This window comes from Entelurus aequoreus, linkage group LG15 (genome assembly GCF_033978785.1).
Source record: "Entelurus aequoreus isolate RoL-2023_Sb linkage group LG15, RoL_Eaeq_v1.1, whole genome shotgun sequence".
Taxonomy (NCBI): domain Eukaryota; kingdom Metazoa; phylum Chordata; class Actinopteri; order Syngnathiformes; family Syngnathidae; genus Entelurus; species Entelurus aequoreus.
Genome location: NC_084745.1, coordinates 7600139 through 7614293, shown reverse-complemented (window position 1 = coordinate 7614293; position 14155 = coordinate 7600139). Strand labels below are relative to the sequence as shown.

The 14155-nt window shown below is 31.5% G+C and overlaps 1 protein-coding gene across 4 annotated transcripts in view; it reads left to right on the top strand.

The window, feature by feature from the left end:
• Nucleotides 1-3094: 3094 nt before the first annotated feature.
• The window catches only part of ctdspla (CTD (carboxy-terminal domain, RNA polymerase II, polypeptide A) small phosphatase-like a), an 18747-nt gene continuing 7686 nt past the window's right edge, over nt 3095-14155 (top strand). The window contains exons 1-4 of one of the 4 annotated variants that reach the window (XM_062021938.1): nt 3095-3281; nt 9601-9761; nt 10156-10176; nt 11843-11944. In XM_062021938.1, the coding sequence (XP_061877922.1) occupies nt 3206-3281; nt 9601-9761; nt 10156-10176; nt 11843-11944 (360 nt within the window). In that variant the 5' untranslated portion in view covers nt 3095-3205. Of the gene's footprint in view, nt 3282-9600; nt 9762-10155; nt 10177-11839; nt 11945-14155 lie in introns of all 4 variants that reach the window. The other 3 variants (XM_062021937.1, XM_062021940.1, XM_062021939.1) reach the window with 3 other exon arrangements.

The following is a 14155-nucleotide window of genomic DNA, read 5'->3' as shown; positions in this document are numbered from 1 at the left end:
ATCGTAGGTCCGTAATATCATGGCTTACGTGCAGGGATTTCTCCAGATTCTCTGAACCTTTTGATGATATTACGGAGCGTAGATGGTGAAATCCCTAAATTCCTTGCAATAGCTGGTTGAGAAATGTTGTTCTTCAACAATTTGCTCACGCATTTGTTGACAAAGTGGTGACCCTCCTTGTTTGTGAATGACTGAGCATTTCATGGAAGCTGCTTTTATACCCAATCATGGCACCCACCTGTTCCCAATTAGCCTGTTCACCTGTGGGACGTTCCAAATAAGAGTTTGATGAGCATTCCTCAACTTTCTCAGTCTTTTTTGTCACTTGTGCCAGCTTTTTGGAAACATGTTGCAGGCATCAAATTCCAAATGAGCTAATATTGGCAAAAAATAACTAAGTTTACCAGTGTGAATATTAAATATCTCGTCTTTGCAGTCTATTTAATTGCTTCAGGGCGGCTCACAAAGGAACGTGAGAAGCCAAAGGAGGAGAAGACAAAGAAGTGCAACTTGGCCCTGAGGTGTGAAGCGAGCGCAGTGAGAGAGGCCTTGGGGGCTTCATGGCGGACAGCCAAGGTTCAAAAGAGTGGCCATCTTTGTTTGTCCGGGTGCTTGTTGGTGAGCAGACGCAGAGGAATAAAGAAGGAGATCTAATATGTTTGCACCTTCCTGGTCACGTGTGCTGCGGTGACGGACGCCAGCTCGTGTGCAGACATCGCGCCCTTAAGAGTCGCGCTGGACAAGGAGCTGACAGCTCCGGCTGTTCGTGCAACAAAAGTTACGCAATCCAAATACAATGGCAGTCATTAAAGTGTTCAAAATAACTTATTAATAATTATTTTACTTTCAATGCTTTAATATCTGCAGCTCAACTTCAGATACTCTAATGTAGGCTCTAATGTAGGCTCTAATGTAGGCTCTAATGTAGACTCTAATGTAGACTCTAATGTAGGATCTAATGTAGACTCTAATGTAGGCTCTAATGTAGACTCTAATGTAGGCTCTAATGTAGACTCTAAAGTAGGCTCTAATGTAGGTTCTAATGTAGACTCTAATGTAGACTTTAATGTAGACTCTAATGTAGGCTCTAATATAGACTCTAATGTAGGCTTTAATGTAGGCTCTAATGTAGGCTCTAATGTAGACTCTAATGTAGGCTCTAATGTAGACTCTAATGTAGGCTCTAATGTAGACTCTAATGTAGACTCTAATGTAGGCTCTATTGTAGACTCTAATGTAGGCTTTAATGTAGACTCTAATGTAGGCTCTAATATAGACTCTAATGTAGACTCTAATGTAGGCTCTAATGTAGACTCTAATGTAGGCTCTAATGTAGGCCCTAATGTAGACTCTAATGTAGACTCTAATGTAGAATCTAATGTAGACTCTAAAGTAGGCTCTAATGTAGACTCTAATGTAGGCTCTAATGTAGACTCTAATGTAGACTCTAATGTAGACTCTAATGCAGGCTATAATGTAGGCTCTACTGTAGCCTCTAATGTAGATTCTAATATAGACTCTAATATAGACGCTAATGTAGATTCTAATGCAGACTCTAATGCAGACTCTAATGTAGACTCTAATGTAGAATCTAATGTAGACTCTAATGTAGGCTCTAATGTAGACTCTAATGTAGGCTCTAATGTAGACTCTAATGTAGACTCTAATGCAGGCTATAATGTAGGCTCTACTGTAGCCTCTAATGTAGATTCTAATATAGACTCTAATGTAGGCTCTAATGTAGACTCTAATGTAGACTCTAATGTAGACTCTAATGCAGGCTATAATGTAGGCTCTACTGTAGCCTCTAATGTAGATTCTAATATAGACTCTAATATAGACACTAATGTAGATTCTAATGCAGACTCTAATGCAGACTCTAATGTAGACTCTAATGTAGATTCTAATGTAGACTCTAATACAGACTCTAATATAGACGCTAATGTAGATTCTAATGTAGACTCTAATGTAGACTCTAATGTCGACTCTAATGCAGACTCTAATGCAGACTCTAATGTAGACTCTAATGTAGATTCTAATGTAGACTCTAATATAGACTCTAATATAGACGCTAATGTAGATTCTAATGCAGACTCTAATGTAGACTCTAATGTAGACTCTAATGTCGACTCTAATGCAGACTCTAATGTAGACTCTAATGTAGATTCTAATGTAGACTCTAATATAGACTCTAATATAGACGCTAATGTAGATTCTAATGCAGACTCTAATGTAGACTATAATGTAGACTCTAATGTCGACTCTAATGCAGACTCTAATGCAGACTCTAATGTAGACTCTAATGTAGATTCTAATGTAGACTCTAATATAGACTCTAATATAGACGCTAATGTAGATTCTAATGCAGACTCTAATGTAGACTCTAATGTAGACTCTAATGTCGACTCTAATGCAGACTCTAATGCAGACTCTAATGTAGACTCTAATGTAAATTCTAATGTAGACTCTAATATAGACTCTAATATAGACGCTAATGTAGATTCTAATGCAGACTCTAATGTAGACTCTAATGTAGACTCTAATGTAGACTCTAATGCAGACTCTAATGCAGACTCTAATGTAGACTCTAATGTAAATTCTAATGTAGACTCTAATATAGACTCTAATATAGACGCTAATGTAGATTCTAATGCAGACTCTAATGTAGACTCTAATGTAGACTCTAATGCAGACTCTAATGCTGACTAGACACAGCATTAGGTACACACCTAATGTGATTCTATTGTTGTCTACTGTAAGATATGTTTGGTTGTTGTTTTCCACACGCTGATAAAATGTTTCTAATTGATCTTATTTTGTATGTGAATGTAATAATTATTTATGATGTCTTTATTGTGATGATACAATCATTAAATGATAAAGTTATTCTCAGTAGAATAATTAGAATAGTGGCGTGCCTGTTGTCATTGTGACAGGTCTGTGGGCGTGACCGGGGGGCGTGTCTTGGCGGTACTACACGTGACCGTGTAGACGCGGGGGCAGACGTCTTCTCCCGTGTCGTCCCCCCCGCCCCCTCCCCCCAGGCTGGACATGTGACACGTGACACGCGACATGTGGCTGCGGTGCGGACAACTTGGCGGCATCGTGTCATGCCGCAAAGCACGCCGGGAAGTGTAGTCATGCGTGCGTGCGCACAGTGATGTCGGCCCAGGACTAACAAGACGGCGCAGCGAGGCTCGTTTCCATGGACAACACGTCCATCATTACTCAGCTCGCCAGGCCCAAAGACGAGGACAACATCTGTCCCAGTCCCGACAAAGGTAACCGGATGTTGTGTGTGCGTGTGTCGTGTTGTGTTGTGTTGTGCGGACGACACAACCCTGCAACAACAACAACAACACACCTCCATTGTTGCAGATTCATCGACATTGTGTGTGTGTGTGTGTGTGCTGCACAACTACATGCTGTTGTGTGTGCGTGTCGCGGACACACAAGCACACAGCAAAGGGCAGCTTGTGTTGTGTGACGTGCACTGCATGATGGTTGTGTTGGTGGCATGCACACTTTCAAAATAAAAGCAGCAATTAGTAAGCAGTCGTTTTGCGTATTGATGAAATTCATTTTTCTTTCACTTTCACTTTTTTTTAATTTTTTTAATCAAGAGGCGTGTAACTGCATTTGGATTTTATTGTGTACTTTCCCTCTTTTTGCAGTACACCGCAGTGTAGTTAGCGTAGAATTCAGGGGTCCCCAAACTACGGCCCGCGGGAAGTCCCAAATTTAAAAAAAACAACAACAACATTTTTTTTTAATTATTATTTTTTTGAGTCTGTCCTTTCTAATTAATTTTCTACCGCTTGTTACTCTCGGTGTCTCCTAGCCGCTATATATATATATATATATATATATATATATATATATATATATATATATATATATATATATGTGTATATATATATATATATATATATATATATATATATATATATGTGTATATATATATATATATATATATATATATATATATATATATATGTGTATATATATATATATATATATATATATATATATATATATATATATATATATATATGTGTATATATATATATATATATATATATATATATATATATATATATATATATATGTGTGTATATATATATATGTATGTATATATATATGTGTATATATATATATGTATGTATATATATGTATGTATATATGTATATATGTATATATATGTATGTATTAGGGATGTCCGATAATGGCTTTTTGCCGATATCCGATATTCCGATATTGTCCAACTCTTTAATTACCGATACCGATATCAACCGATACCGATATCAACCGATACATGCAGTCGTGGAATTAACACATTATTATGCCTAATTTGGACAACCAGGTATGGTGAAGATAAGGTACTTTTTAAAAAAATTAGTAAAATAACATAAATAAATTAAAAACATTTTCTTGAATAAAAAATAAAGTACAACAATATAAAAACAGTTACATAGAAACTAGTAATGAATGAAAATGAGTAAAATTAACTGTTAAAGGTTAGTACTATTAGTGGACCAGCAGCACGCACAATCATGTGTGCTTACGGACTGTATCCCTTGCAGACTGTATTGATATATATTGATATATAATGTAGGAAGCAGAATATTAATAACAGAAAGAAACAACCCTTTTGTGTGAATGGTGGAGGGAGGTTTTTTGGGTTGGTGCACTAATTGTAAGTGTATCTTGTGTTTTTTATGTTGATTTAATAAAAATAAATAAATAAATAAAATAAAATTTAAAAAAAACCAGATACCGATAATTTCCGATATTACATTTTAACGCATATATCGGCTGATAATATCGGCAGGCCGATATTATCGGACATCCCTAATATATATATATATATATATATATATATATATATATATATATATATATATATATATATATATATATATATATATATATATATATATATATATATATGTATATATATGTATATATGTATATGTATATTTATATACATATACACATATGTTTTAACCCAATGCGGCCCCCGAGTCAAAAAGTTTGGGGACCCCAGGACTAGATCATTGCTGGGATTATACAAGCCCCACAGCACAGCTGTCCAAAGTGCGGCCCAATGGTCATTTACAGCCCGCGGCTCATTTTTTAACGGAAAATTCTACAAATACGGTTAAAAAAACCCCCCAAAAACATAAAAAAGTGGAATAAAAGTGAAAACAGGTGCAAAGTATGGAGGAAAAAGTTGCAACATCGACTCTAATACCACAAACTTTTTTTGTTTAAGCTGTCATTGTTCAAATTATAATAATGAATCAAAATCAATGGAGTTATGAATTATTGAGCTATTGAAGGCTCCAATTACTTCACATCAAATATTCCACTTCGATTTTTCTTTTTTGGTGGGTAAATATTGAAACTGTAGTGTGTTTTCCATATTAAAACCGACGTTTTATAAAACAAACAAAAACATAAAAGAAAACATATAATTAACGTGCAGATTTGACGTCGATCTCGAGATTTAAGCGTTGAAAGTAAAAATAAAGTTGTATGATTTATTTTTATTTTTTTGAGTGGAGGACTTTTGATCCCCCAAAATTTTGAGCGTTTTTTTTTTTTTACTAACAGGCATTGCTCAAAAAATATTAATGAATCAAAATCAATGGAGTTATGAATTATTTACCTATTCAAGGTTCCAATTACTTCACTTACTTACTATGTTTGATATATATTGACCGGTAAAATATTGCAATTTTAGTGTGTTTTTCATATAAAAAACTAAGTTTTATAAAACATACAAAACATTAAAAAAAAAAAATAAAAAAAATATATATATATATATATATATATATATATATTTAAAAAAAACAAAAAAAAAACAAAAAAACCAAAAAAAAAAAAAAAAAAAAAAATATATATATATATATATATATATATATATATATATATATATATATATATATATATATATATATATATATATATATATAAACTTATAATTAACGTGTAGATCTGAAGTTGATCCAGAGATTTAAGCGTTGAAACTAAAAATGAAGTTGTATGACTTATTTTTCTTCTTTTAATCCCCAATACTTTTAGTGTTTTTTTTAAACAGTCATTGCTCAAAAAATAATAATGAATCAAAATTAATGTTATGAATTACTGACCTAATCAAGGCTCCAATTAGGTCACATTCAATATTGCACTTTGAAATATTTTCTGGGGGAAATATTGCATATTTTGATTATTTGCATATGAATAAAATCATATTTTCTTTGACAAGAAGGGCATAAAACATAAGCAAACATTAAAAATAATAAAAACTTTCAATTGATGGCTAGATCTTGAGTTTATCTCGAGATTTAAGCGTTGAAAGTGAAAATAATATATATTAATATATGACTTATTTTTAACTATTTCATTAGTTATGAGACATTTCGTCTGATATTTGTTAAAAAAAAAAAAAAGAATCCAAATCAATGTTGTTATGAATTATTGACATATTTAAGGCTCAAAACAGTTTTCTCTGACAAAAAGGGCATACAACAAACAAACCAAAAACACATAAAAAATATAAATATAATATAATATAAAACTTATATATTTTTATATAAAATATAAAATTAATCTGAAATTAATCTAGTGATTTAAATATTGAAAGAGAAAAAACTCAAATTATTAATATTTATATATATTATTTTTATTTTGAATGATCCCCAATAATTATTGCAGTATATAATATTATTTTGTTGCATTATTGCAGTATATAATATTATTTAGTTACATTATTGCAGTATATGTTATTATTTTGTTGCATTATTGCAGTATATAATATTATTTTGTTGCATTATTGCAGTATATAATATTATTTTGTTACATTATTGCAGTATATAATATTATTTTGTTGCATTATTACAGTATATAATATTATTTTGTTGCATTATTGCAGTATATAATATTATTTTGTTGCATCATTGCAGTATATAATATTTTTTTGTTGTATTATTGCAGTATATAATATTATTTTGTTGCATTATTGCAGTATATAATATTATTTTGTTGCATTATTGCTGTATATAATATTATTTTGGTGCATTATTGCAGTATATAATATTATTTTGTTGCATCATTGCAGTATATAATATTATTTTGTTGCATCATTGCAGTATATAATATTATTTTGTTGCATTATTGCAATATATAATATTTTGTTGCATTAATGCAGTATATAATATTATTTTGTTGCATTATTGCAGTATGTAATATTATTTTGTTGCATTATTGCAGTATATAATATTATTTTGTTGTATTATTGCAGTATATAATATTTTTTTGTTGCATTATTGCAGTATATAATATTATTTTGTTGTATTATTGCAGTATATAATATTATTGAGTTGCATTATTGCAGTATATAATATTATTTAGTTGCATTATTGCAGTATATCATTATTTAGTTGAATTATTGCAGTATATAATATTATTTTGTTGCATTATTGCAGTATATAATATTTAGTTGAATTATTGCAGTATATAATATTATTTTGTTGCATCATTGCAGTATATAATATTATTTTGTTGCATTATTGCAGTATATAATATTATTTTGTTGCATCATTGCATTATATCATATTATTTTGTTGCATTATTGCAGTATATAATATTATTTAGTTGCATTATTGCAGTATATGTTATTTAGTTGCATTATTGCAGTATATGTTATTTTGTTGCATTATTGCAGTATATAATATTTTGTTGCATTATTGCAGTATATAATATTTAGTTGCATCATTGCAGTATATATTATTTTGTTGCATTATTGCAGTATATAATATTATTTTGTTGCATCATTGCAGTATATAATATTATTTTGTTGCATTATTGCAGTATATACCGGTAATATTATTTAATTGCATTATTGCAGTATATGTTATTTTGTTGCATTATTGCAGTATATAATATTATTTTGTTGCATTATTGCAGTATATAATATTATTTTGTTGCATTATATCAGTATATAATATTATTTTGTTGCATCATTGCAGTATATAATATTTTGTTGTTGTATTATTTCAGTATATAATATTATTTTGTTGCATTATTGCAGTATATAATATTATTTTGTTGCATTATTGTAATATATAATATTATTTGGTTGTATTATTGCAGTATATAATATTATTTTGTTGCGTTAATGCAGTATATGATATTATTTTGTTGCATCATTGCAGTATATAATATTATTTTGTTGCATCATTGCAGTATATAATATTATTTTGTTGCATCATTGCAGTATATAATATTATTTTGTTGCATTATTGCAGTATATAATATTATTTTGGTGCATTATTGCAGTATATAATATTATTTTGTTGCATTATTGCAGTATATAATATTATTTTGTTGCATTATTGCTGTATATAATATTATTTTGGTGCATTATTGCAGTATATAATATTATTTTGTTGCATTATTGTAATATATAATATTATTTGGTTGTATTATTGCAGTATATAATATTATTTTGTTGCATTATTGCAGTATATAATATTATTTAGTTACATTATTGCCGTATATTGTGACGATCGGTCACTTCATTTCTGTTTGTCTCCTTGGTTTTTGTATTACTTCCGGTCAGTGCTCTTATTTTGTTAAATTTCCTGTTCCGCGGAGCACTGTTTTCTCCTCACCTGCCGTTGATTGGCAGCCGGTCCACACCTGCTGCCAATCAGCATATGTCTATTTATGTTTTCGCTGGAGCACTCCTCAGTGCTCGATGATAGACTTCTATGTTTGGAACAATTCTGCAAGACTGCTTTATTTTCTGTTTATGTTAATTAAAATCATCTTACCTGCACATCCTCCTCCTGGTTCTTGCATCTTGGGGACACACAAACTGCAGCCATGCGAGTTCCTCACAGTATATGTTATTATTTTGTTGCATTATTGCAGTATATAATATTATTTTGTTGCATTATTGCAGTATATATTATTATTTGGTTGTATTTTTGCAGTATATAATATTATTTTGTTGCATTATTGCAGTATATGTTATTATTTTGTTGCCTTATTGCAGTATATAATATTATTTTGTTGCAATATTGCAGTATATAATATTATTTAGTTGCATTATTGCAGTATATACCGGTAATATTATTTAGTTGCATTATTGCAGTATATACCGGTAATATTATTTAGTTGCATTATTGCAATATATGGTATTTTGTTGCATTATTGCAGTATATAATATTATTTTGTTGCATCATTGCAGTATATAATATTATTTTGTTGCATTATTGCAGTATATAATATTATTTTGTTGCATCATTGCAGTATATAATATTATTTTGTTGCATCATTGCAGTATATAATATTATTTTGTTGCAATATTGCAGTATATAATATTATTTTGTTGCATCATTGCAGTATATAATATTATTTTGTTGCATTATTGCAGTATATAATATTATTTTGTTGCATTATTGCTGTATATAATATTATTTTGGTGCATTATTGCAGTATATAATATTATTTTGTAGCATTATTGCAGTATATAATTATATTTTGTTGCATTATTGCAGTATATAATATTATTTTGTTGCATTATTGCAGTGTCCAACAGCAGCCTGAAGAAGCATCGCAGTCGCAGCATTTTCAGTCCGTTCTTCTGCTGCTTCCGCCACTACCATGATCACCACGTGGAGGCGCCGCCCGCCAACAACAAGACGCACGCTCTGCCGCCGCCCCCCGAGGAGAACGGCGGTCCTCCGAAGGTGAAAAGTCTTCGTCTCAGCCAAATGTCCATTTCGATAGCATGTTGGACGCCAGTTTTCTAGCAGGAGAACTTCCGGTTAGCATGTCGCTACATTAGCCTGCGAAAGCAGACGGGTGTTAGCAACAGGTGCTAAGAGCACTTAGCAACAGGTGCTAAGTGCACTTAGCAACAGGCCGCGTCCACAAAGTAGCGAGGACGTGTGAAGCCGAGGGAGCTAAAAATGAAGCAAAATAAGATGGCCGCCCTCCTCGTGTTTACCTGTAACATGTCTCACCTTCAGGTGAGGAGCGTGTTTGTTTATACTGACATGCACCCCCTCACCCCTTTGGTATTGATCACCTGTGCCTCCTTGTGTCCTTGTGTCCTTCTCTCCTTCCTCCTTCCTCCTGCAGTGTGAGCAGGTGCAGCTTGCTGTATGTATGATTAATATTCATAATATTGTCCTTGCATGCGTCCACTGCTCACATCAGATTACATTGTGTGTGTGTGTGTGTGTGTGTGTGTGTGTGTGTGTGTGTGTGTCCGTGTCCGTGTATTTCTACCCTTCTTGAGACACCAACAAGGAAAAGTACCTTCCATATGAGGAGGTGTGCACAAGTTAGGTCAAAAATCATGGTTCCAATACGGAAAACCATTGCATCTAATAGAGAGTCAAATACTAGAGTCCGTGAACATTGCTCCAAAGTCAGGATTTTTTTTGTTGATTTAATGTGCATACAAAAGTAAACATTGACAGGTGCAAAGGCAGCAATATATGGAAAAACAAGGCGGCAGCTAAGCACATTACAAAAAAAAAATAAAAAATGGAGATCTCATTTGCACCCCTGCTGGTGAAATCTATCAAAATGAGGGTGGTCCCAAAAAGGAGGGATTTTTCAAATTGACTGTGTGTCGCTTTTAAAAGTGCTCCCCCTTTGGTCAACATATGAAATAACAAGTGTGTGTAACAAGTGTGTGAAATGCGCCCCCTTTTATTAATTAAAAAACAAACAAACATATTTATATAGAGACATACTGTAATAACTTGAAGTGAATAATGAAGATTAAAAACCAATTACAAACAAAAAAATAAAATAAAATTAACTAAAAGCTTACCTTTTTAATATTTGCATAGTATGTATATATTATTAATGTTGTAAATACAAATATTCATATATCTAGAAAGGGTGGTCCTAAAGAGGGAGGCATTTTTCGGAGGTCTCAAGAAGGTAATAAATACAAGAATGTGTGTGTGTTCTTGTATTTATACCCTTCTTGAGACATCAACAAGGAAAAGTAGCTTCCATATGAGGAGTTGTGAATAAGTTATTACATAAATTATGGTCCCAAAACAGAAAACCATTGCATCTAATAGAGAATGTCTCATTTGCACCCCCTGGTGGTGAAATCTATCAAAATGAGGGTGGTCCCAAAAAGGAGGGATTTTTCAAAATGACTGTGTGTCGCTTTTAAAAGTGCTCCCCCTCTGGTCAACATATGAAATAACAAGTGTGTGTCAGAAATTGAAATGCGCCCCCTTTGGCCAAAATGTTAAAAATGATATAAATAAATATGTATATAACTGTAATAACGTGAAGTAAATAATGAAGATTAAAAACCAATTACAAACAAAAAATTTAATAAAAATAAAACATTAACTAAAACTTACCTTTTTAATATTTGCATAGCATGTATATATTATTAATGTTGTAAATACAAATATTCATATATCTAGAAAGGGTGGTCCTAAAGAGGGAGGCATTTTTCGGAGGTCTCAAGAAGGCAACAAATACAAGAATGTGTGTGCGTCCCATGGCTGCACCATCTGTCCCCACCATGCTTGTCTGTCTGTCAGTCTGGGGCCCGTTGGGCAGACACTTAGTTTCCCGCAGGGTCCCTGAAGGCATCACACGTCACACACTTGACCATGTCACAATACTTTCACTTGATCTTCAACTTCAGCCAATCATTTCCTTCTTAATCGTGAGTCCGTTAGTCAAGTGTGTGTGTGTGTGTGTGTGTGTGTGTGTGTGCGCGTGTGTGTGTGTGGGTGTGTGTGTGTGCGTGTGTGCGTGTGTGTGTGTGTGTGTCTCGTAGCAGCCTCCAGCCGAGTTCCTCCTGCCCGAGGTCAGTATCGAAGACTATGGCAGAAGCTGTGTGGTGATTGACCTGGACGAGACGCTCGTTCACAGCTCCTTTAAGGTAGCCACACACACACACACACACACACGCACACACACACACACACACACACACACACACACACACACACACACACACACACACACACACACACACACACGCACACACACACACACACACACATATATAATGTATGTATATTATGTATGTTTATTATGTATGCATATTATGTATGTTACTGTATGCATGTATATTATGTATGTATATTATTTATATTATGTATGTTACTGTATGTATGCATGTATATTATGTATGTATATTATGTATTTATATTATGTATGTTACTGTATGCATGTATATTATGTATTTATATTATGTATGTTACTGTATGCATGTATATTATGTATGTATATTATGTATTTATATTATGTATGTTACTGTATGCATGTATATTATGTATGTATATTATGTATTTATATTATGTATTTTACTGTATGCATGTATATTATGTATGTATATTATGTATGTATATTATCATGTATATTATGTATGTTACTGTATGCATGTATATTATGTATATTATGTATGTATATTATCATGTATATTATATATGTTACTGTATGTATGCATGTATATTATGTATGTATATTATGTATTTATATTATGTATGTTACTGTATGCATGTATATTATGCATGTATATTATGTATGTATATTATCATGTATATTATGTATGTTACTGTATGTATGCATGTATATTATGTATTTATATTATTTATGTTACTGTATGCATATATATTATGTATGTATATTATGTGTGTATATTATGTATTTATATTATGTATGTATACTATGCATGTATATTATGTATGTATATTATCATGTATATTATGCAAGTATATTATGCTTGTGTTTTATGCATGTATATTATGTATGTTGCTGTATGCATGTATATTATGTATGTATGTATGTTACTGTATGTATGTATATTATTCATGTATATTATGTATGTATAATATGCATGCATTTTATGCATGCATATTATGCATGTATATTATGTATGTATATTATGCTTGAGTTTTATGCATGTATATTATGCATGTATAATGTGCTTGTGTTTTATGCATGTATATTATGTATGTTACTGTATGCATGTATATTATGTATGTATGTTACAGTATGTACAGAGGTGGGTAGAGTAGCCAGACATTTTACTCAAGTAAGAGTACTGTTACTTTAGAGTTTTATTACTCAAGTAAAAGCAAGGAGTAGTATATAGTATATGTATATTATGCATGTATATTATGTATGTATATGATGTATGTTACTGTATGTATGTATATTATGCAAGTATATTATGTATGTAGTATATTATGCATGTATATTATGCAAGTATATTATGTATGTATATGATGTATGTATATTATGCATGTATATTATGTATGTAGTATATTATGCATGTATATTATGCAAGTATATTATGTATGTATATGATGTATGTTACTGTATGTATGTATATTATGCAAGTAAATTATGTATGTAATATATTATGCATGTATATTATGTATGTATATTATGCATGTATATTATGTATGTATATTATGTATGTATATTATGTATGTATATTATGCATGTGTAGTATGCATGCATATTATGGATGTATATTATGCATGTGTAGTATGTATGTATATTATGTATGTATATTATGCATGTGTAGTATGCATGTATATTATGGATGTATATTATGCATGTGTAGTATGTATGTATATTATGTATGTGTAGTATGCATGTATATTATGGATGTATATTATGCATGTGTAGTATGTATGTATATTATGCATGTGTAGTATGCATGTATATTATGGATGTATATTATGTATGTATATTATGCATGTATATTATGCATGTATATCATGCATGTATATTATGCATGTATATCATGTATGTATATTATGCATGTATATTATGCATGTATATCATGTATGTATATTATGCATGTATATTATGTGTATCCAGACTGCAGTACGTCCTGTAGTTTTGAGTGTTGCAATGAACAAGCAGGAAGTAAGTGGAAATAGAAGTGGTCTGTTCCCGGGTCAAACTGTAGCCCAGCAGGCAAGGTTAAGAAGTCAACACGACGTTTGGTGAGGCACATTAGGACTAACACAAACTGCTACGTTCTTCTTCTCTCATTGTTTGCTGTTTAGTAGTGATGGGAAATGAGTGAGTGTGTGGCACATTCACTAGCTGTATTGACACTGTGTTGGTGTTT